Consider the following 22,591-nt stretch of genomic DNA (forward strand, 5'->3'; position numbering starts at 1 on the left):
CTCGGCTCGGATCATTAATTTAACTTCGGTTTGGTTCCATGCAAGTGCCGCCGGTTTTCACCTTTTTTCTTGAATAGCAGGATCGAACAAAATCGAACCAAGAAATTGAGTAAATTCCTTTCACAGTCAGTACACAACAACCAATACACGAGCATATTTTCAGATCTGGCTCATCAAAATGGACGATCCCTGCCAATGTTACATGCTAGAAAATCAAGTGCACAACCAGAGACAAGATTAAAAGTAGAAAAGTAACATAGTGAAAACACACACTGAAAAGCACGCTAGGAAATTAAAATCACGAGGAAACCCGTGGAGACCAAGGCCAGATCGGGTTAAGTTTGTCAATAGCGGCCAGGCTCGAGTAACTGTAAGCCGAGCAGAAAGTCTGTAGCGCCGTGAGCAGAAGGAAGAGGAGGGTCGCCGCCGTTACCAGGACCTTCCAAGCGCCATACACGTACTGCTCTATCATTTTTAGGGCTTTGATGCTCGGCCTAGCGTTGTAGAACTGGTTAACTTTCTCGATCGTCTTGTTAAGTTGGCAATGGCCGTGCGCCTCCATAGAACGGCTCATGCCATTGAACAGATGGGCCACTTCGTCGTCCTTGAGATGGCCCGTGATGATGCCGTGCTTCCTGAGCAACTTCACGTCTTGCGGGGTGTCGAGCAGGCTGTCCATCATCTCCATGAAGCGTGCGAGCACCAAGGGACCGGAGATCGCCATCGCCTCGTATGCCACCAAGTTCCGTATCACGACTTCCGAGTTGATGCTGAGCTTGATCACAGGAAGTCGAAACGTGCGCGTTTTCTCATCGAATGATGTTTCTTCTATGTACTTCGTTTTGCCAAATCTTACGCCGGCTTTGGCGAGAGAGGATGCTGTTGGGATCAATCCTTTCTCTACAGCGGGAGCTTCTCCACGCCCGAACGAATCGAGGGTAGAGAGTTCAATTTTCTGAGGAAGGATTTTCATAATGTCTTGCAACAGTAAAGCATGGGGTCTAATTTTGTCCTTGAAAGACGGCAGTTTGAACCCGCTTTTAGTTAAGAACTCCATCCGAGCAGTACTGTCAATATCATTAGACGTCGGTACCATATCGCGGGGGTGATAAAGATCTTCTTCAACGTCGATGGTGTCGGCAGGTATATCAATCTTGAATTCATCCTCTTTCCTCACGACCATACTATAAAGAAGATCCAACAAATGCGCGTGCTTCAAACCTTTGGGGTCGGGCTCCTTGATCGTCTCTTCGAGTGGCGAGACAGCTTTGCAAAACCCAACCAGCATACCGGGGAAGTTCTCTTCGATCGTCTTCCTCTCGGCATCTTCTAGCGCCGCGGACCCGACCTTCACCATATTCTCCAAGAAGAACAGCGGGATTTGGTTCTCTAACATCATGACGTCCCTCAGTATGGCATCCTCGGCGAGCTTCTTGCCCACGCTGTTGGCTAGGCCCCACAAAGGTGATGATGGCTCGATCTTCTTGCCCATGGCATGCAGGCAGAGAAGATAGAACAAGAAGAGGGCGTCGAGGGTCATGATCCACGACAGCGCTTTGGCGTCGATGTCCAAGAACTTGTGGTAACACGCGCGGACATACAGGTCCAACTTAGAGAGCTTGCTTGTGAGCTCAGAGAAGCTCCAGCGGTCGGACTTCCGGTGGAGCCTCTTCACGACGCTGAGCTTGACTCGCTCCATCTCCCTGAGCTGAGGCTGGAGGTGGTGATAGGGTCCTAAGCCGATGAGTTGGGGGGTGTAAGCCTCAGGCTTGGCAGAGCTGAGTGATTTGGGGACTTTGAAAACGCACACATTGGGAGCAATGTCTTTCTCAAACTCTTCTTCGAAATATTTTTGGACACGATCCAGCCATTCTTTCGTTTCTGTGGATGATAGAGACATGGCTGATGATCAAAACAAGATCAGCTCTCTATCGTTCTTTCCTCTTTTCTTGTATAAACACTGACTTGGTGATGAGCATAATGTACCTTTTTATGAAGGTAAAGGATAGAGCCAAGAATCTATGTACTTTTTGTGAGGACCCAATCTAAAGAGGGCGGGGTGGTCACTGGGGTAAGAGAGCTTGGACAAAAAATGGCTCCTAGCAGGCTTCTAGAATGGTGATGCAAGCATGACTGAATCAAACCGTGCATCAAATAGGAGGAGACCAATTCTAAGATGTGTATGTATATATATATCTTACGGAACCCCTTTTGATGTGACGACAAGTTTTCTTTTGGAACTCCAAAGTTAAGCGAGCCTAGGCTTGAGCACTAGTGAGATGGGTGATGAGCCAAAGCGGACAATACATTAGTGAGTTAATCAAGAGATGTCACATTTTTAATGAAGAATCTTGGGAACAAATGCATGGAGTCATATATATATAATATTATATTTAATCAACTAATTCGGTTTAATTATAGTTTACTTTTGGCAAAAGAACGCGCGTGCAAGTGCCAAAACTTAACATGGGGAACACTTAAGTATAGGTATATTTAAGTGCTATTTAAAAAAAAAAAAAAAATTAGGATACTTGAATGCCAAGTTCGGCAAAGGTGACCGAAAATCCTACATGGTAATTTTTAATAATATAACCCACTTATGTGACACACCGGAGATATGATGAAACCAAAATGACGTCATTTTTTTTTTTTTTTTTAAAATATAAATATTAATTAAATTAAAAAAAAATATATATATTTTTAAAAAAGGATGAGGTAGCAGCGAGGGCTTGCATAGTCGTAGCCCAACGCTTGCAACTTCTTCTTCTTCTTTACATAATTTAGTTTGATTAATATTTATATTTATAAACAAACAAATACAAAATGACGTCGTTTTTTGCTTATTTAGCCACATCAGCATGTAAAATGACATCATTTTTGGCTTCTCTAACCACGTCGGTGTGTAAAATGATGTTATTTTACATTTGTCTCGCTAGAAAATCGCTACATCATATTTTGGTTGGATTTTCTCGCCATTAACATCTAACCGATCCATTTTGCTCCAATTTTGGCACTTAAGTATACATTTTCTAACTTTTGATACTTAAGTGTCTTTTCGTACTAAGTTTTGGTATTTCAAGGGTTTGGTGTCGCTTACTTTCATATAGGTGAAATAACCAATCACTAATAACCTTTTGATGACTTTCTTGCATGTATTGCATATTCACGTCGGTACGTAATTAAGTCATCTCACCAGCAACATAATATGTCTTTTGGTGGTCCACTTTGGTACTTCATTTGCATCTCGAGGACACCAAGACAAGGCCAGATCTAGAAATTTACTTGTCAGTGGCTGGCGGTCATTGATGAGATATCTAACTTGGCCTCAAGAGCATTGAACAGAGTTCGATTGCCCACGTGGAGAATTATCTTCTCCTCCTTTCGTTTGATCAACAACTCCAAAGGGGGTCTCCATTTCCATGGCTGAATTACAACGAAGCTTTCCAGAGCATCCATCAGCGTTCCTGGGCGGTGCAGCAAAATCTCCAGTTTGGCTTTCCTTCCTTCCAGATCTGCCTAAGCAACGCAGGTTTAACAATGCTAATCCATCCCGCAGCCTCTGCAGAGTCACAGCCTTTAATAACGCTAATCCATCCTCAAGAAAGTCTGTACCCCAGTTTTGCATGCCAGTTCTGTGTCTGCAAAGTCTTCTCTTTTTAAAACTCTAACGCAGAGTTTGTACGTTCAGTCAACCTCCAAACCTGTTTTGCAAGAAATGCCGGGTTGAATTTGTTAAGCTCTCGAAAGCCTAAGCCTCCATCATGCTTCTTTATCCAAGTGTATGGGGCCTACGGTGCAATAGAGTGACTCAAAATAATTCTGTTGACATAAGGAAAAATGTCCAGGTCCTCAATAAACGGAATGTGATTGATTTCTTTGTAACCGTTGTTAACTGTTGATAGTAGATATAAATGCTTGAATTGTAATTTGTAGAAAGGATCGTCCATCAAGCAAAAGAACATTAGTTTTTGATTTTATCGCTTTCTTTTTTTATTTTATTGTCCTATTCATTTTATACATAGCTGGAAATGATTGTCTCTGATCTCGGAACCTTTAGGTTTCTCATCGTTTTTGTTTCCCAATAAATTAAGGACCCTGCGATCTTTTGCCGGTTCAAATCTAATCTATATCTAAAAATGTTATTCGTTGACCTTTTCGGCGGATACAACGGCGGATACAAATTATTCGGGGCTTGCTCTTCTTTGCACCACTAGACATCTTCTCCTTCTTGGCAGCGAGATTCTATTTCTCTGTCGTCGCTGGATGGTTGCGATGCTAAAGAGAGGTGTTTTCATCTCCCCCATTGCAACAATTTTGGTGGCGAACGAATTCCCCAGCATTGTTCCTCCTGTTGCCGTAAGTGAGCAATTCTAGATTTGATTTCCACCAAAACGAACCAGGATGATTTAGTAGCTGAGTGAATCCTTCTCTAAGGACTGCTATCTGCTTACTAGAATTGGAGAACTTGCTTATCCTCCACTTCTGTAAAGCACTTGATCTGCGCCAAATTCGCTGGATAGGTTGCTGGACGTGTGGGCTCCTAAGTCCGCTTAATGTTCCTGGGCTTTCCATCAGAAGCAGCTATGATCTGATCCAAGGGATTGTAGGGCCGAAGCTTCAGCTGCTGGGTATGGGACATTCCATTCTACTGTTGCAAGGACTTCATCAAGTTTTTGACTCGCAACATCGTGAGGATCACGGTGGTTTTACCAAAGTGAAACCACGTCCTTTTACATCAGTATCCATCAAACCACAGCCAATCTATTACATCACAAACCTGTTCACTCTGCTCCAATCAAAACCCTCACGTCCATCTTTTTCCCACGGAAATAAGACCTCATTAGAATCACTAATATAAACCCATTGTAGATATTGACTCTATTTATTTGACACGATTGATTGTGAAATATACTTTGTTCAAGGGCTGTACGAAGTGCATAAACAAAAGCATTAGTAATTTGCAGACCTTGTCAAATGGTGTCGGCTCTGCCAATTAATTTGGACGGTATCGTTCCAATTCCAAAAGAGAGATAGGCCAATTGAAAGAGCTGATAGTTACCTGTGTCAGGACAATTTCGAAGTGCAGGCTACGCATCTCAGTCGCTGCTTTGTCTGTCAAAAAGATCGGGCTGGCCTGTCAGGGACCTTGAGGTCCAAGACCAATAGGAAGGCACGTAGCAATGTCTGACATCTCGTTTTCCTGCAGGTCCGATGTTCTTGGCAAATCTGCAGTTTTTTCTGCCACTCCATACAAAGCCATCCCTTGAAGAAGAGACACGTGGCTTATTTTGTCTTAAGTTCTCTCTCGTAATCCCAGCACCAAGGAAGGGAAAGAACACTTTCTGGGAATCGGGACCAGACCTAAGCGATCAAAAACTGGGACCAGACCAATTTTTGAGGTCGGTCCGGTCCACAGTCCAAACCTTAGGCAAGTTTAATCATCTCTTCAATTTCAACTTTTTGCCTTATTATAATAATTTTTTTCAATGTCATTTTTACGGTTTTCTCTGCATGTAGTGGTTGATATAAACGATTGAATATCAAGATATACACTTAATATTCATTAATATTGCTTTCCATTGTTAACCATCTAAGCTCTCGAGTCAATTCAGTGTAAGTGTTGAAAGACATGAGAATTTGAGATAGATTCACCAGAATGTTGGGTCGGTTGGTTTCAAATTGAAAAGTTTGATTCAAAAATAAATTATTGTTGCTCATGCAATTGCAAAATATTTCATCCTTCACTCGAAAAAGAGTGACTAGATGCTTATTGTTTCATATAGTCATTGTCAAATAGTAAAAAAACAATTAAACAGTCTTGTTAGTATGATGGAGAAATTTTTTATGATCCTTTGCACGGAGAAGTAATCAAAGGCTAACAACTTTATCATTCCATTAATTTGGCTCAGTCCGTGAAAACTTAAACTAAAATTAAATCCGTTATCAAATTCGATTCCTTGCATTCTTCAAAAGCATAACAAGACCTAATTGAATCGAGAAGTTGTGGGAATTCCGATAATTGGTACACAACCAAAATAAAAGATGTTGTCCAAAAAATTCTAAACATATTGTATAACAACCAATTCAATTCTAAACCTTTCAATTATGCCTATTTATTCTTAAACCTTTTTATGATTTGCTAATTTAATCCCTCGATTAATTTTGACTAGAAGATTATTATCGTTATAGCAAGTCATCATATGTGACATAGTCGACATTGATTTGGGCTTTTTTTGCAATTTTTTAAACTTTTTTAATCGTCAAAAACATTTATTGTGTTTGTTCTTCTTCTTCTATATATATATTGTAAGGCTAGTGGCCCCATGATGGGGCCATTGGGCCTGTGAGCCCTTGCTTGAATTTAGCCCTCGTCAGATAGGCCCTCACTAGCCTTAGGTCAAGGGTTATCGAGCCTTGGCCAGTGGCTGGTGGCTCCATGGTGGCCCTACAATACAAAAAAAAAGAAAAAAAAAAGAAAGAAAATAAATTAAAAATTCAGAAAATTAATAAAAGTTGTCCACTTTAGCAATTTTCAGTTAGAATTAATCAAAATGACTAAATTAGCAAATTGTCAAAAAATTTAGGACTAAATTAGTACAATTGAAAAGTTATTTCCTATTTTGGTCATGGTGAAAATTTGATTATGTGTGGCTTACATAATATATATCATAAATCTGGGAAACATTCCTATTATGAAAAAATACATTGCATTCACCTAAGTTTCTAATTTATAATTGCATACCTTAGAATCTTATAATAATTAGGAAATTACTCAATTAAGATTAAGATTTTATACAAATTATTCCCTAATTTAAATTAGGTCATTATTTTGATTCAAGAATAATTCTATATTAACTCACAAAAAAAATCTAAAAAATATTGCATGGTTTGTCAAATATTCCCGTGAAATTGTTGAGATGAATGACATCTAGCATTATCTTAATTGACATGACGAATCCACATGAAAATCAATATTAGTTTGGGGTTTTTGGTGATCTAAAAATAAGTTTTGGGTTAAATTTGTTAGGTTTATCAATTTAGTTTTTTTTTAATATTAACCCTTTTATAATATGCATGTCATATATTGCATATCATTTAACAAATCACGTAACTAGAACAATTTTGATAGAAAGAATATCATATAGATAAATATCATTAATAATTGCATCTCATACGTTTCCTATAGTTAAAATTTCATAAAAAGACAAACCCAAAATAATTAATTAACATTGTAGTGAATTTAACATCCCACCGAGTTGTTTTATTTATAAACATTGTGAATTTGGATATAGTATAGGTACAAAAAAATACTTTAGCATGTGAGCGTAACTCTATGATTATTAGATTATTAATATATTAATTGTCGCTTGTTGGCCTAGAGAAGATTTGATTGCTTCAAGATTGCCGAGGGTGAAGCTTCCCACATATTATGCCGCCCATACAACAGTTTGGGTTTCCAAAAGTTGACTATTTAATATTGGAAAGAAAGTTTCGCCTCTAAAAGATGATATGGGAAAGTTGAATCTCCGATAGCTATTAGGAAGATTTTCCTTTTGAAACTTTTTATAAATATGATAAGGAATCCAACCAATCGCTACTAGCCATTACATGAGTGACTCCTTCCTAGCCATTTGACAAAATATGTAAGGAAGGAAGAATAAGCCACTAACTCTTATTCTGATTGATATTATCCGATCATATCCCATCAGATTTTTCATCTAAAGATACTTTCTATTAGAAACAGAGTCTCTAAATTTTGTCAATTATCAAAACCACTTAGAGAATGTTTTCTCAACAGAATAAAATCTTTCAACCTTTTGGTTGATAACATTAACATGATAATCCTACAAAAAGTTAAGCAATTGAGTTAAAAAAAGAAGAAGATGGTACGATATCTCTAACTCTTTTGTTACGGTGAGGAAGGAAAAAATAAGATCAGAGTAGAGCCTAGCCTTCAATAAAGATGATGGTTCGTTTTCACTTTTAACCAAGCGAATAGGCCACATTTAAAACTTCTGTCAAAATAAAAATGATCTTTTAGTTTGTAAATTTGAGGGTTTTAAAATTATCCCAGAAGTTAGATTCTCCTTAGATTCTCCAAAAGTTGGAGAAAAAGTTATAAATAAAATTTTAAGTGTTGACAAAAATTTTCTTTTTTTTTTTCCCTCGCTATAATTCGTTTGGGCGACATCCTCTTAATAAGAAATTCGTCGATCAATAAGTATTACTCTTAACCCATCTATGAATGGGTAAATATTTTTTTCTTGGGTACTTCTTTAAATCAAAACCTAATTAAAAACATTGTATGATGATCAGATTAGCATGACAAAGAACCAAAAGCCGTGTTACAGCTTCTCTTTGATTTGGATTCCATGAAAGTCGAAAAGGAAAGCATGCCTTATAAAATTGCTTTATTTTATTTTCTATCACCCTTATAATCTTCATATGATATATACAAAAATTACATCATCAATGGATAAAATCTTTTTTAAAAAAATGTAGTTCTAGTTATGGAAACATCACCACAATAATGCAATCAAACCTAATTCTCAAATTTAAAACCATCAAAACGTGGCACTATCTTGATTAAATCCTTAAGAGAACTTGTAAAAAGTGTTTCTTAACCTAGCACTGCTTTGCCATACATGGTGAACTGCGTAGCTGTCTGATGAATACCTAGGCTTCTATTTGCAAACATTTTCACTAACTTTCATGATCTGCTAGGATTCTCCTATCAGGGTTTGTCTTCTCATGTACCTAGCTAGCTGTAGAATTTCTCTTTATAGGTACTCTAGGTAATATGGCAGGTGCACATTTGCATCTAGTGAAAATAGTAGTTAATACTGGTAAGTACAGAGTTACTCCATTAAGTTTCAACATTTTGCGATTGAATCCTCTTGAGGTTTTTGTTTTTTTTTTGGCAATAAGTCCTCTAACCTTTTCAATTTATGCAATCAAATTTTTTTAGTCAATCGCTCTAACTCGATCATATGTGACATTGCTTGTCGGACCATTGGTTTGGCTTCAAACAAACAAAAAACAAACAGGAAAAACAAGAAAAAAGAAATCCGAATTAGAGATATTAGTTACATTGGATAAATGAAAGCCCTTGATTGCACAAATCAAGAAATTTAGGGAATTTGATTGTATAAAATAAGTCTTGGAGGATCGAATTGCCAAGCCCAAAAGTTAGAAGGCTTGATTTCACAATTTTTTAATAAATTCAGAAGATCAAACTGCACAAACATTAAAGCTTAAGAGGAAGAAATCCGTACCCAACACTTTTCTTATTAGCACCGGCAGGTGGAGCCACTAGGAGAGAGGAATATTTAGTAAAAAACAAGCATATACTTATTAAGCTACTAATCAGACTTAAGCCTTAATTAATTACTTCCAGATTGTTTTTCTCTAATTTCGGGCAGATCAAAAGAGCAGGGGATTCGGTGGAATTTCCAGCTAAAATAGCTGTTCTCACGATTAACACAGAAAAAAAGAAAAGAAAAAAGAAAGGGTCAACATGGGAAGTTGCTTTCATAAAAGAAAAGATAATGCCATCATTTTCATGGTCACTTCCAAAAATTGCAGTAAGAGAGAATGTTGTGCAAAATCCCAATTACTTGGCCAGAAATTTTCTGCAACTCCTGTTCTGTCTTTTTTTTTTAATAATTATTAAATAGGTCAAAATTTGTAATTTTGGATGACTGCAAAATATTCTGAACACCCCTTTTAAGAAGACAAATTCAGAAAAAAAAAATTAAAAGAAATTGAAGAAAAGTGATCTGAAACTTCACATGTCTGCCTTTTGCAGAATGAAGGAAAGGGAAAAGAAAAGTGAGGCTATAGTTATAGCGGTAGGTGAAGATAGAAGGAGCTTTTTTCATATCAAGATTTCTAGAATTAGAACAGCCCAATTTTTTTTCTTTTTTTATTGATTAAAAAAGGAAAAAGAAAGGTTAGAATTAGAAAAAGAAGAAGAGATTGAATAGAAAGCGGTGGTCCAGTGCTGACCATGAAAAAATTAATGTCACCTTCCGTATGGCATACTTCATTTTCATATTTGCCTTCCAAATTTGACCCACAATATCTCAAAATCTAAAGCTTTGGAAAATGACTAGGTACCTTCTCAGTCCCTCTTTTTATCCCTTTGTCCCACTTTTCAGTGACCCAATATTCCTAACGTTTTGCCAAAAAAAGAAAAAGAAAAAAAACAAATAAATAATAAAACAAAATTTTTTTTATTCTTAGGATTCCTATAATTTTTCATGTGGCACCAACCACTCTGCATTATCCTCCAACTCAAGACTCCACAGGCACAGCACCACACGGCATTGACTAGTTAAAGAAAAGGGTCCAGAGCGAGAAGGAAAAAAAAGTTTTTTGTGTGTTGCAATTTTAGAAAATTTTATTAATGCCGTGCCTTGAGGTGCAATTTCCATGGCATAAATTGGCATAATCACAATGACCATGGAAGAATTTCCATTTTTCCAAATATATTATCTAATCATTATTTTGATTATTCTAATTATCAATTATCGATTGTGGAGGGGAGACATCATAGGGAGATCATGATTTGTATGTATTGTGATTAGCATATGAGAACTATGGTGGTTAACATTAGTGCACATTAGTGCTGTATCTAAACCTATGATGGCTCAATTGATGTGATGCATCATTGATAGCAGGTTTAAGACAGATTACCAGACCCTAAACTTGGATAAATAGAAATTGCCAATTACTGAAATTTATGTACAGGAGTGGAAAATAATCTTGGGGTGGGGTTGGGTCCAGGGATATTGCTTCTCCTTTAGACAATCAAGTGTGGTCCCAACGAAATAAAGCCTTCATCTCCCTTTTTCTAATTCTTGTCAACTTTACGTCTACCTCAATATTCCTGAAAAGGCTGCAACTTTGCCGTTGATTGAGCTCCCCATCACGTGCCATTCTCATTATTGAGAAATCACATGCACTCGAAATTCACAAAAACAAAATCCTAAAAAAAGAGAGAAAGATTAATTTTTTTAAAAGATTAATACCTTAAAAAGCCCCAAATTGATTCACTTTTAACAAATTTATCCCAAATTAATTTGTTAAACTGCCAAAAGTCCCAAATTAATATATTTGTGATAAATGTACCATTTGTTAAATTTGATTAATACCACAAAAAATCACAAAAATAGTATAATTATAACAAACATAGAGTAAAATCCTAAACTGATATATTAGTTAATTATCATGTGTCATCCAACCTAACAATTTGATCGTAAAATTTAATTAAAACTAATAGAGGGTAATTTTTTTACAAATATACTAGTTTGTGGTAAATTTGTCAAAAATGTACTAATTTAGGGTTTTTAGTAGTTAAAAAATTAGTTTTGGTAAATTTTCATAAATATACAAGTTTAAGGTCTTTTAGGATATTAACCCAAAATAAAATGTAAGTTCCACCTCCCAAGAAATCCAAATCTAATTTGAATTAAAGGGCACATCAAATTTAAACAAATAAAAATCCTTCAAGCAAGTCGAATTTTATACATTACTCAAACTTGAGACATAATTTCATAAAATTAAAGATGTTATATCACCTCAATAAAGCTTTATACATGTTAAATATACTCATTCGATCCAGTCCCATCCATTGATCAAAGTACTCAATATCAAATTATGGCTACACTTAATGTCCCGTGACAAGGCCTATAAAGACATATCTTTGACATAGGTGTCCACCAATATTGGCCAGTGGCTTTGACTAGACAAGCGTTCTGAGAACAATATGCATACTCACAACCCTTAGATGTGTGCTGATCATAACGACAAGAGCATAAAACCATCAACACAATCTTTCGACTAGTCACAACATTTCAGAGTTAATTTCATAAACCAAATTCACAAATTAATACATATATAATATTTGGAAAAATTGTCTAAAAAATTCTAAACTTATTGTACAAAAGTCAATTCAATCCTAACATTTTAATTGTGCCAATTTAATCCTAAACGTTTTGATGATTTGCCAATTTAGAGTGCCTTTGGTTCAACTTTGCAAAAAGACTTAGAGTGTAATGCAAATGCTAAAAGTTAAAGCTATATAGGGAAATGGAAATTGTGTTTCGTAAAAACTCTTTAAAAATGGACTTGGAGTTCAAGTTGTATTTCGTAAAAAAACTTTTGCAATAGACTTTAGGTATATATATATTTTATTTTTATATTGAAAAAGGCCCAAACCCTTCACCGAATTGGTGAAGGGCTATAGCCACCGGTGAGTCAAATTTGGCATCAACAACCGTCGGTTGAGATCGCCTAACATTTGGCGACCTTCGACGAGGGTTGCGCAACCCCGACGAGGGCCACCTGAGGTCGCATAACCCTTGGCGCCTGGGTCTCGCAACCTCAAGCGGGGGTCATCAAGGTGTGATCCAGGTGACCACTACTAGGGTTGCGCAACCTTAGACGACCATCGCTTGAGGTCTCGTGACCTCAAGCAACATTTCCCTAGGGTCGTGCGACCATCTGAGATCCAAGCTAGGGCTCGCATGACCTCAGGTGACCATTGCCTGAGGTCACTCGACCCAGGTGACAGTCGCCTGGGTCAAGCGATTATTGTTGAGGGTCGCCTGAGGTCATGCAACCTTAGGTGGCCCTCGCCTGGGTCGTGCAACCCTTGTCGGAGGTTGCCTTAACCTTGGGGAGACCTTAATTGATGGCCGTCGGCGCTAGATCTAGCTCATTGATGACCATAGCCCTCCGTCGGACCGTGCAACCCTCGTCGGAGGTTGCCTAACCTTGGGGGGACCTTAATCGATGGCCGTCGGTGCTAGATCTAGCTCATTGATGACCATAGCCCTCCGTCGGACCAATGAAGGGCTTGAAGCATTTTTAATAAAAAAATATACAACAAGGACAAAATCGGAAATTTAAAGAATTGGTGATGGTAGCTTTGGAAAGAAAAAACTAGTTTCAGCATTTGGCTAAATACCCAATGCTAGTCTCTACTATTATTGGGCTTTCAGCTTTCCCAAGACCAACAATCGGCCCAAAGCCCCTTCAGAAAACTTACCAAACACCTTAGCTCTCCAAGGGGCTTTGGAGACCGTTAACGTGGCAATTTTAATGATTTTTAAAGTTCCGAATTTTTTTATTAGTTTTTTTGAAAAACTATACCAAACGCACCCTTAGTCCTAAGCCTCTTAATAATTTATCAATGTAGTCATTCTTGCAAAATATCCAAGTAATAGGTTTATGACTAAATTGACAAATATTCAAAACATTTAGAACTAAATTGATACAAAGAAAGGTTTAGAACTAAATTAGCAAATCGTTAAAATGTTAATGACTAAATTGGCATAATTGAAATGTTTAAGACTAAATTGATTGCCATACAATATGTTTAAAACTTTTCTAACAATTATCCCTATAACCTTTTGCAAATCCTTCCATCAAGAAGAATATATATTTCATATATCATTTTACAAATAATCAACTCCTAAGCTATTTCAAGAAATACTTTAACTATGTCATTTCGAATAACCAGATGGTAGTGAAAGCGCAATCCAACTTTATGCAACAAATATACTCTAAACACTACTTTTTCTTTATAGAAAAAAGATTTATATCTAAACATTTTAGTGGACGATGAAAACATTTCCTGTTCATTCATTGTGTAAGTGATATAAGCAATCATTATCAATAAACTATTTTTTAAATCATGCATTTTTTGTGAAACAAACGCATCTAATTGTGGAAAATGTTGCCCCAATGGAATAACTTTCCTCCTTTATTCCAAGTTAATTGATATTACTTGAAATTGCTTTAGAGTTAATTATTTGTAAAATGATATATATATTCTTGATGGCAGGATTTGCCAAAGGTTATAAATGTAATTTGTGAACTAGGTTTATAAAATTAATATTGAAATGGTGTTTGACTAGTTGAAGGATCTTGTTGATGATTTATGCTCGTCATTATGACTAGTACTCACCTAAGGGTTGAGTATGCAAAAAGTTCTCAAAACGCCCTGTTTGGTTGGAGCCACTGGCCAATGTAGGTTGACACCCATGTCAAAGAAGAATTTGTGTAGGCCTTGTCATGTGGTGTTGAGCATGACCATAATTTGGTATTGACCATAATTTGGCTGCACAGAAAGAAGAGGCTCACATATTCCAAATATATTTTTGCGCGTGGTGCCAGGCGGTTGTTAGAGGAAGAAAAAAAATCATGGGTTTTGCTTTATGATTTTCTTCTTCAAAAGGATTTTATACTATGAGTTTTACATCCAATTGAACTGTTTTATTTGTAAATAAAATGAGTTTAGATGTGAGAAATACTTAAGCGATCGAGTGTGTGAGTAATTGTAATTCTATGATTCTCCGATTATTAGTGGATTAACTGTTATTAACTCTCAAAGGAAGTAAGTATCAATACTCGGATTAAACCATGTAAATCTCTGATATTCTTTATTATTCATTGCTGATTTCTTTGTTGATTTCATGGTGATTTGAATGCAAGATCCATTAGCACTTCTACATCAACTTACAATACTGTACTTATATTATAATGCCGTTTGGATCATTAATTAACTTTGATTTGGTTTGGTGTAATTTTTGCTTGTTCTCACAATTGGCACAGAACCAAGACAAGAGAACACATTTTCAGATGTTGCTCATCAAAAATGATGATCCCCGCCATTGTTACTTGCTAGAAAATTAAGATCACAAAAAGAGATAAAATTAATGTAACATAGTGATAACACTCTGAAAAACATGCTAGGAAATTAAAATCACAAGTAAGACAATATTAAGAGTAGCCCAGTGATAATATATAGTAATAAAAGATACAAGAGGACAAACAACACGTGGGGACCGAAGCCGGATCGAGCTTATTTTGTCCTATCGAGTAGGGTCGGACAGTAAGCCGAGCAGAAAGTCTGTAGCACAATGACCAGAAAGAAGAGGATGGTGGCCACCAACACCACACCCTTCCAAGGCGATACACGTATCGCTCTATCATTTTCTGGGTCTTGATGTTCGGCGCGGCGTTGTAAAACTCGTTGACTTTCTTGATCGTCTTGTCCAGTTGGGAAGGGCCGTGCACATCGATAGAGTGGCTCATACCATTGAATAGACGTGCCACTTCGCCGTCCTTGAGACGGCCAGTGATGATACCGTGTTTCTTGAGCAACTTCACGTCGTCCAGTGTGTTAATTAGGCCATCCATTAGCTCCACGAAGCGTGCGAACACCAAGGGACCGGAGATGGCCATCGCCTCGTACGCCACCAAGTTCCGTATCACAACTTCCGAGTTGATGACGAATTTGATAGTGGGAAGTTGAAACGTGTGCGTTTTCTCATTGAACGATATGTCCTTTATGAACTTTATTTTGCTGAATTTTACGCCCGCTTTGGCAAGAGAGGATGCTGTCGGAATCAATGCCTTCTCTTCTGCGGGAGCCTCGTCCACCCCCAATGAGTCGGTGGGTGAAGGTAGTTTCGAATAGAGATCCATCATGCTTTTCAGCATCTGAGCCTGGGGTTTAATGTTCCGCAAGATTCTTAAATTGGAGTTCGCTACAAGTTCGACCATACTGTCTGCCACATGATTAACATTCTGAGGAGGAATAAGCACTTCCGGAACATCAGTAGATATCACGAGGTCGAGGGATCCGTGAACCTCGATCTTATGTCCTTCGATTTTTATGGTGTCAGCGGGTATAGCAATCTTGACCTCGTCCTCTCTTGACACGACCATGCTATAAAGAAGATCCAACAAATGTGCGCACTTCAAAGCTTTGGCGGCGGGACAATTTATCGTCTCTTTGAGCGGTGACAGAGCTTTGCAAAACCCCACAAGCATGCGGGGGAGGATCTCTTCGACAATAGTCTTCTGCTCCGCAACTTGTAGCGGCTCACAGCCGAGCTTCAACATCTTCTCCACGAAGAATATTGGGATTTGGTTCTCCAACATCATGACATCCCTCCGGATGGTGGCATCAGCAAGCTTCTTGCCCGTGTTGTCGGCTAAGTCCTCCAAAAAGGGTGACGACTCGAGGAAACTTTTGTTGATGCCGTGCTGGCAGACCTGATAGAACAAGAACAGCGAGTCGACAGTCATGATCCATGACAACATGTTGGAATCCATGTCCAAGAATTTGTGGTAGCACGCGCGGACAGAAAGGTCCAAATCGGAAAGCTTGCTCGCGAGCTCGGCAACGCTCAAGTGATTGAACTCCTTGTGGAGCTTCTTCGCGACGTCAAGCTTGACGCGCTCCATTTCCGTGAGCTGAGGCTGAAGGTGGTGATAGGGTCCTAAGCCGACGAGTTGGGGGGTATAAGCCTCGGGCTTGGCAGAGCTGAGTGATTTGGGGACTTGGAAAATGCACACATTAGAAGGAATGTCCTTCTCGAGCTCTTCGTTGAAATTGGTATGGACATGATTGAACCAATCTCTCATATCTCTGGATGAAGAAGACATTGTTGATGATAAAAACTAGATCAGCTCTCGTGGGATGATAGTGTGTGTGGGGGGATGTGTGTGTAGATTTGGTGCCGTGCATTACCCTAGCTCCAATATACCTTGTTTATATAGAGACGGACTTTGCTTATCTTGCCATCAAACCCCCGAAAAAGAATTAGAAGAGTAAAAAATTTGTAGGCCAGATTTTTACCAAAAAAAAATTTGTGGGCCAGATTATAATTATTGTATTATGGCGCGTTTGGTAACGATTTTGTTCTCGGAAACAGATTCTGATCTAAAATGATTATTTTTTATTCTGTTTCCAGGAACAATTTCTAAGCATTTTAAGCTGTTTGGTAATTGTCCAAAATTTTTATTCTAGAATAGAATTGCATTTGGTACCGTGTTTATTGATTATGTTCCAAATTATTTTATTTTAATTTTTAAATATTTTTTTACTTTTTTTTTTTTTTTTCCTTTTTCTCCTATTCTTCTTCTTCTAGCCGTTCGCCAAACCCGGCGACGGGCCAGACGAGGGCTAGCGACCACCTGGAGCGTCGCTGGCCCTCGTCGATTGAGCCTTGCCTAGCCCCGCTGAGGCTTGGCCTGCCAGATCTAAAGAGGCCGAGCCTCACTGGTGGCCAGGCCAGCCTCATCGGGGCTGGGCGAGGCCCGCTTGGCCACCAACGGGGCTCGCCTCGGCCACTGGCAAGGCTCACGCATAGCCCCACCGAGGCTTTGCCTCGCTGGTGGCTGGGCTTGCTTTCAGTGAGCTTGCCAGACCTCGCCTGGTCTGGCGAGCCTTTGGCGAGCTCATCGGACCGGTCCTAGCGACCGGTAGTGGCGTGGACGACGTGTACGATGGCGGACAGCGGCGGACGATGGCGGTCGATGAAGAAGAAGAAAAGAGAAGAATAAAAAGAGTTAGTTTTGATTCTTTGATTTGTTCTCGGAACAAGAATCGATATTTTTTTTTTTTATTCTTGATTTTTTCAAATCTACTTCCGAGAACAAAAAAATATAAATTTGTTTCCGGGAACAAAAATTTTACCAGACGCGATTTTGTTCCAAGACTACTCTTGGGAACAAAAAATTAGAATCGTGTACTGTTTGGATGGATACCAAACAGCCCCTTAATGTCCCACGCTCCTGTTTTTATCTCTCTACACAATGTTCTCGAGCTTTTCTAGCTAGGGTTTCATTGCACACGTGTCTGGAAAAATACTCATAATGTGCAAGACAGAAAAGAGCAATTAGAGTTTATCACACGTCAAAAGTATCTTACGACATATCATGAGTGAAGGTTCCTTTCAAAATACTTTTGTTGCTTCTACACAAGAAAAAAATATCAAAAATGTTTTAAACTAATTGTACTTGTACCAATTCAATCATAAATATGACAATTTGACTAATTTATTGATTGCCGGAAGTTGAAATGTTTGCTCTTTCACATCGAACGACGTCTCTTCTAAGTAATCCGTTTTGCGGAATTTTATGCCCGCTTTGGCGAGAGAGGACGCTGTTGGGATCAATCCCTTCTCTTCAGCGGGAGCCTCTTCGTACCCCAATGAATCGACGGCAGAGGATCCAATTCGCTGAGAAAGGATTTTCATAATGCTTTGCACCATCATAGCATGGGATCTAATTTTCTCCGTGAAAGGTAACTTCGGTGACTGCAAAGCGGTGAGCACTCCCTCTATAAGGTCCTGAGTAGCAGTACGCCTGTTATCATTAGACGCGGGTACAGCACCATCGAGGGACTCCGTCTTATCTTCTTCTATTACGATGATGTCAGCGGGAATATCGATCTTGAATTCGTCCTCTCTCCACGACCATACTATAAAGAAGATCCAACAAATGCGCGCGCTTCAAAGATTTGTCAAAGGGGTACTGTCTCGTCTCTTTGAGCGGCGAGAGAGATTTGCAAAACCTCAACAGCATGTGGGGGAAATTCTCTTGGATCTTCTTCCGCTCGGCGACTTCTAGTGGCGCGCACATGACCGTCACCATCTGTGCCAAAAAGAATATCGGGATTTGGTTCTCCAACATCATGACGTCCCTCAGGATGGCATCCTCGGCGAGCTTCTTGCCTGCGTGGTCAGCTAGGCCCCCCAAGAAAGGTGATGACTCAGGGGCCCTCTTGCCGATGGCATGCTGGCAGAGCAGATGGAACAAGAACTGCGCATCAACGCTAATGATCCATGACAACACGTCGGCGTCGATGTCCAAGAACTTGTGGTAACATGCGCGGACATAGAGGTGCAAATCAGTGAGCTTTTCCACGAGCTCAGTGAAGCTCAAGCCATTGGACTCCTTGTGGAGCTTCTTCGCGAAGTCAAGCTTGACTCGCTCCATCTGCAGGAGCTGAGGCTGAAGGTGGTGATAGGGTCCTAAGCCGACGAGTTGGGGGATATAAGCCTGAGGCTTGGCAGAGCTGAGTGATCGGGGGACTTGGAAAACGCACACATGTGAATGAATGTCCTTCTGAAGCTCTTCCTCGAAATTTTTTTTGACATGAATGAACCATTCTCTCATTTCTGTGAATGAAAGGGACATTGTTGATGATCAAAGCAAGATCAGCTCTCTCTGGTTTTTTCCTCTTTTCTTTTGGGTTGATAGAAGGGGCGTGTCTATGGATTTGGTTCTATGCATCATCTTTGCTCTCATGTGCCTTATTTATATAGAGTTGGGCTTTGCTTATCTTACCTTTTTGGGTTGATGATGCAAGCATGTCTATAGGTTCATTTATCTGGCTGAAAAAATATCACGCATCATGAGAGTAAGCTAAGATGGCAATAGTTACCGATGTAAATACCGATTTGGTGTGAGCTTCATGTAACTTTTTTTTAAGGTAAAAGATAAAGCGACGAATCAGTATACTTTTCAATGTAAATTATTGGGAACAAATGCATGAAGTCATACAGAACGAAGAGCTTGGAGGTTGACTGACTTTTTATATATACATATTGATTGTTGGGCTGGATTTAAATGTTTAGAAATAAATTGGACAATTTGATCTTTATTATCTTTAGCTTGTTTTAGAATACCACCATACCCTATTTCCGAAGCATCGAGTTCAACTATTTTTGAGACAGACAGATTAGCAAGGTTGAGACATGATATTACTTTAATATGAATTTTTAGTTATCTAACAACCTCAGTATGGACTTTCGTCCATGTTGGAGGATATATATATTTAATTGACTACTTTGGTTAAATTTTAATTTATTTTTATATAATCGAAATAACTTATAAAGTTACCGATAATCTTTTGATAATTTTCTCGTATGTATTACATATTCACGTTGGTACGTAATTAAGTCATCTCACGAGGACACCAAGACAAAGGTCAGATCTGGAAATAAACAGAGTTCGATTGCGCACATGGAGAATTATCTCCTCCTTTCGTTGGATCAACAACTCCAAAGGCGTCTCCATTTCCATGGCTGAACTACAAGGAAGCTTTTCAGAGCATCCATCAGCGTTCCTGGGCACCACCGCAAAAGCTCCTGTTTGGCGTCCTTCTTCCCTTCCAGATCTGCCAAAGCAACGCAGGTTTAACTAAGATAATCCATCCTCCACTGTCCACAATGTGGGAGGTTCTTCAGAGTCATGCCATTAAAGAGAAAATTACCAAAAAAATTCGGAACATATTACAATCATGCTAATTTAATCATAAACTTTTTTTTTTGGCTAATTCAGTTCTAAACTTTTTTTTTGTATTGATTCAGTTCATTTGGCTAATTTTGATTGGCCAACATCGACATAGATACTGGCCGACACTGATGTGGATAATTTTGTAATATATATATTTTTGACATTGATGTTAGTTGACAGTAATGAGGGCCAGCAGCAACCGGTGAGTTCAACCTCCCCGGCCAATGGTGAGGCTCACCCCTTGCCAATGGTGAGGCTCACCCCCGATCTAGTGAGGCCACCTCGGCTAGCCATGGCAATGATCGACCTCAAAGGGCTGGCGGGGTGGGCCTTGCCATGGAAAGAAGGAAGAACGAGGAGAAAAAAAAAGGAGAGGCAAAAAAAAAAAAAAAATAATAAAAAATTGAATAAAATAAAATATTATTAAAAATTGATCACATCAGCACCAGCCAAAATTAGGCGGATAAATTGAATTGGTACAAATGCAAAAGATTTAGGACTTAATTAGTAAAAAATAAATTTTATAACTGAATTAACATAATTACAATATGTTTGTGGCATTTTTAGTAATTCTCCTTGCCATTAAATAATGCTAGTACATCCTCAAGAAGGTCTGGATCCCTCTTTTGCATGCCGATTGCCGTGTATCTGTGTCTGCAAAGTATTTGCTTTTTAAAACTCTATAACACAGAGTCTGTACGTTTAGTCAACCTCCAATCATGTTTTGCAAGAAATGCCAGGTTGAATTTGTAAAGCTCTCGAAAGCCTAAACCTCCTTCATGCTTCATTATCCAAGTGTCTTGGGCCTACTGTCCAATAGAGTGATTTGAAAGAATTCTGTTGACAAAGGGAAAAAGGTGCAAGTCCTCAATAAACGGACTCTGTCGGCAAAGGTCGAGTGAGCAGCGACGGGGACAAGAATTTGCTAAGTGGTGGATTTCTTAGTCGGTAAGTCTAAGTAGTCGACAATCTAACTAGTTTTAGCCGCCGGAAAATATAGGTAGAAATGACCAAATCGTGGAGTAGAATGTTGACGAAGGAAAGTCAACCAAAGTCGCAAAAAGAGAATGATTGATGTCATTATCAACGGAATGAGATCGATGTAACTTTCTAAATGTCGGAGCCGCTGATTTTGAAATCAACCGTCAGGGGGACATTTGCAAAGGAGTAAACTCAATGCGACTGTCGAGCAGTGAAGCCGAGGAGTCCGTGAGCAGCTATAGGGGCAATGGTGGAGAATAGAGAAAGACATTACTGTTAAAGTAGTGGAGAAGGCACAATCGTTGAGTACTAGAGTGGATTATTGCTGGGTAACCATTTGTAGTTACTGAATTGTAGGAACCAATGTGCTTGATCTTTTTGTAACCGTTGTTAACTTTCGATAGTAGGTATAAATGCTTAAATTGTAGTTTGTAAAAGGAACCGCCTATCAATTGAAGAACACCTCTGGTTTTCTTTCCAAAAATATACAATCTGAAACAGTTGGAATAGTTGTGAGGACTAGATCAAGTTTTTCACTAACAAGATCCTAAACATACTTCCTTGAAGCGCAATAGGAGGCGCATAAACTAAAGCAATTTTGACCGGATTAGTAATTTGCAGACAAGAAATGATTGGGTGACAATTTTTAATATATTGTGAGAATAACAGTTTATTTGAGATAACGAAAAATCAAATGATAAATAATTATAAATTATTAAGGAGTTCATTCATTCAAAAATTTGTGATTCGCAACAAACTGTTATTTTCACAGTAATCTAAAAATTATTGTGCTAGCAAAACTCTTTACAAACCATGCCAAACTTTATGTCAATTAATTTGGACTGCACCATTTCGGTTCCAAAAGAGAGCTAGACCACCTGCAAGGCCTGATGTTTCTTGTGTCAGGACATTTTCGAAGTGCAACTTGTGCTTGAGATGTCAGTTACAATCTCTACTGCTGCTTTTTGTCTGTCAAGAAGATTGCACTGGGCCTTACATGGACATTGCGGTCCAGAAGAGATCGGACTGTGAGGAAAGTACCCAGATGCTTACAGTTCCAACACATTCGAGTCAGGAATGTCCATCACTATAGTGCTTTTATAATTCAACATGAGAGTGCACTAATGGAATTATCGCCCACAACAAATTCTGACATCTCGTTTTCCTGCAGGTCGGATGTTGTTCACAAATGTGCAGTTTTGTCTGCCTTACCAAACAAAACCATCCCCTGAAGAAGAGACAAGTGGCTTATTTTGTCCTCTCCTTTATAACCCCAGCGCCATGGAAGGGATGAAACCGCATCTCTTGAGGATCTGCGTAGGCCAGTTTAATTATCTCATCTTTTCCAGGTTTTTGCCTTATTATAATCAAACATTTCGACGCTGTTCTTGCATTTTTCTCTTCATGTTGTGGTTAATATAAATGACCGAGGATTAAGAAATATACTTTATATTAATTATTGTTGCTCTCCCTCCTTTACGATGTAAGCTTTACGTAAGATGTGAGA

The 22,591-nt window shown here is 38.7% G+C and overlaps 2 protein-coding genes across 2 annotated transcripts; both read right to left on the reverse strand.

The window, feature by feature from the left end:
• Positions 1-298: 298 nt before the first annotated feature.
• Positions 299-1,900, reverse strand: LOC104416168 (putative UPF0481 protein At3g02645). Its single transcript, XM_010027600.2, has one exon. The coding sequence runs from the start codon at positions 1,898-1,900 to the stop codon at positions 299-301; it is 1,602 nt and encodes a 533-aa protein (XP_010025902.2).
• Positions 1,901-3,325: 1,425 nt separating this feature from the next.
• Positions 3,326-16,464, reverse strand: LOC104416170 (putative UPF0481 protein At3g02645). The gene is made up of 2 exons (XM_010027601.2): positions 14,971-16,464; positions 3,326-3,559 (listed from the first exon to the last, which is right to left on the reverse strand). Exons 1-2 carry the CDS (start codon positions 16,462-16,464, stop codon positions 3,326-3,328), a joined length of 1,728 nt encoding a protein of 575 aa, XP_010025903.2.
• Positions 16,465-22,591: the final 6,127 nt, after the last annotated feature.

This window comes from Eucalyptus grandis, chromosome 8 (assembly GCF_016545825.1).
Source record: "Eucalyptus grandis isolate ANBG69807.140 chromosome 8, ASM1654582v1, whole genome shotgun sequence".
In the NCBI taxonomy this organism is placed as follows: Eukaryota; Viridiplantae; Streptophyta; class Magnoliopsida; order Myrtales; family Myrtaceae; genus Eucalyptus; species Eucalyptus grandis.

Coding starts and splice junctions, on each gene's coding strand:
- LOC104416168 (XM_010027600.2), bottom strand. CDS start 1,900: ATGTCTCTATCATCCACAGAAACGAAAGAATGGCTGGATCGTGTCCAA.
- LOC104416170 (XM_010027601.2), bottom strand. CDS start 16,464: ATGTCTTCTTCATCCAGAGATATGAGAGATTGGTTCAATCATGTCCAT. Junction 3,560..14,970: donor ACGTGTATCGCCTTGGAAGG/GTGTGGTGTTGG, acceptor GTGACTCTGCAG/AGGCTGCGGGATGGATTAGC.